The 1,829-nt window shown below is 40.0% G+C and overlaps 1 protein-coding gene across 1 annotated transcript; it reads left to right on the plus strand.

The window, feature by feature from the left end:
- Nucleotides 1–336, plus strand: Smp_178300 (hypothetical protein; the record flags this gene model as incomplete). Its single annotated transcript, XM_018797837.1, has 1 exon — nt 1–336. One exon carries the CDS (start codon nt 1–3, stop codon nt 334–336), a length of 336 nt encoding a protein of 111 aa, XP_018652839.1.
- Nucleotides 337–1,829: the final 1,493 nt, after the last annotated feature.

Raw genomic sequence — 1,829 nt, forward strand, 5'->3', positions numbered from 1 at the left:
ATGAATCTGTCACAAAACAACTCACTGGAAGTAGATGATTCACCAGGAACAGCAGATGAAGTAACGGTCGAAGAAGAGGAGTTATATGGGAAGACAGGTGAAAATGACGACGAAATATATGGACTGGTACTCAACAATGAACTGACAGTTGAATGCGAAAGAAACGTGGTTGAAATCGAGGCGGAAGAATCAATAAGAGATGAAGATGTGGATGCGATGATATTTGGAAAAGTGGACGTAACAGAATTCACAGACTTGGAAGACGAAGAAGAAGAAACACCAAAAGAAGCATTGCTAGAGTTAAAGAAAAACGAAGAGGATGAAGAATTCAGATGATTTGCGAATGTGTATGTTGGTGTTTGTGATGTAGATCCGGTGAATTGTGAATCGGAAGCACTGGTTGTGGCTACAGAGGACAGTGTTGGTGGTGGTGTGAATGTTGCGTTGGACGTTGATACTGTCAGTGGTAGTGAAGTAGTTGCAGTTGGAGTGTGAGTAGTTTGTGAGAGATTGAATGTTGTTGATGGTGTGACAGATGTTTGTGATTGTGTAGTTGATGTTCCAGTGAAGGTGGACGGCGATGGTGATGGTGTTTGTGTGGCTGACTGTGTTGATGATGTGGTGTCAATGGTGTGAGAGGATGTTGGTGTTTGTGATGTAGATCCGGTGAATTGTGAATCGGAAGCACTGGTTGTGGCTACAGAGGACAGTGTTGGTGGTGGTGTGAATGTTGCGTTGGACGTTGATACTGTCAGTGGTAGTGAAGTAGTTGCAGTTGGAGTGTGAGTAGTTTGTGAGAGATTGAATGTTGTTGATGGTGTGACAGATGTTTGTGATTGTGTAGTTGATGTTCCAGTGAAGGTGGACGGCGATGGTGATGGTGTTTGTGTGGCTGACTGTGTTGATGATGTGGTGTCAATGGTGTGAGAGGATGTTGGTGTTTGTGATGTAGATCCGGTGAATTGTGAATCGGAAGCACTGGTTGTGGCTACAGAGGACAGTGTTGGTGGTGGTGTGAATGTTGCGTTGGACGTTGATACTGTCAGTGGTAGTGAAGTAGTTGCAGTTGGAGTGTGAGTAGTTTGTGAGAGATTGAATGTTGTTGATGGTGTGACAGATGTTTGTGATTGTGTAGTTGATGTTCCGGTGAAGGTGGACGGCCATGTTGAAGTTGTTTGTGTCGATGTTGTTGTTATAATTTTTATTTCTCCTGTGGAATAACTGAACTCCGTTGTATTTACGATCGTTGGTAATTCATTGCTTTGTTGCGTAATATTCGTAATGTTTGGTGTATCTATTTGTTGCGAGAAAGAATATTATTGGATTAAGGTTTACTTATTATCTTAGTGTTATATTTTTGTTTTCAGGCAGTTTTTAAATGTTTTTCTATTCAACATATTTCTTGTCTCCTATTTGTGTCTCATTTCTTCTTTGGTTTTTCCTCTTTTTTTCTTTTTTTTGTCTTCAATTTTTAAACTGTTTAGCACTTTAGTTTACAACTTTCTCCTATATCTCTTTATATCCTTAGAAACTGCAAATGCCTAATACCTTCTTGTCAGTACTATGTAGCTACTTATTTCTATATGGGTTGGTTGAGAAGATTTGTATTTAGGTGGATGTTTATGATAGAGTTTTTAACACAAGTATCATGACAATAAATATATGTTCTTGTCATATCCCATTGAATAGTAAAGTTATATTTTTGAATGTATCGTGATTTATTGGAAGCGAGAAAATCATCGTGAGCAGAAAAACGTTATTTCATATGTTTACGCGAGGGCTGTGATACTGCCCGGGTGCCCAACCACTCCCTGGCTGGGGCCCAAGAA

The sequence above is a fragment of the Schistosoma mansoni genome, chromosome 5 (assembly GCF_000237925.1).
Source record: "Schistosoma mansoni strain Puerto Rico chromosome 5, complete genome".
Taxonomy (NCBI): domain Eukaryota; kingdom Metazoa; phylum Platyhelminthes; class Trematoda; order Strigeidida; family Schistosomatidae; genus Schistosoma; species Schistosoma mansoni.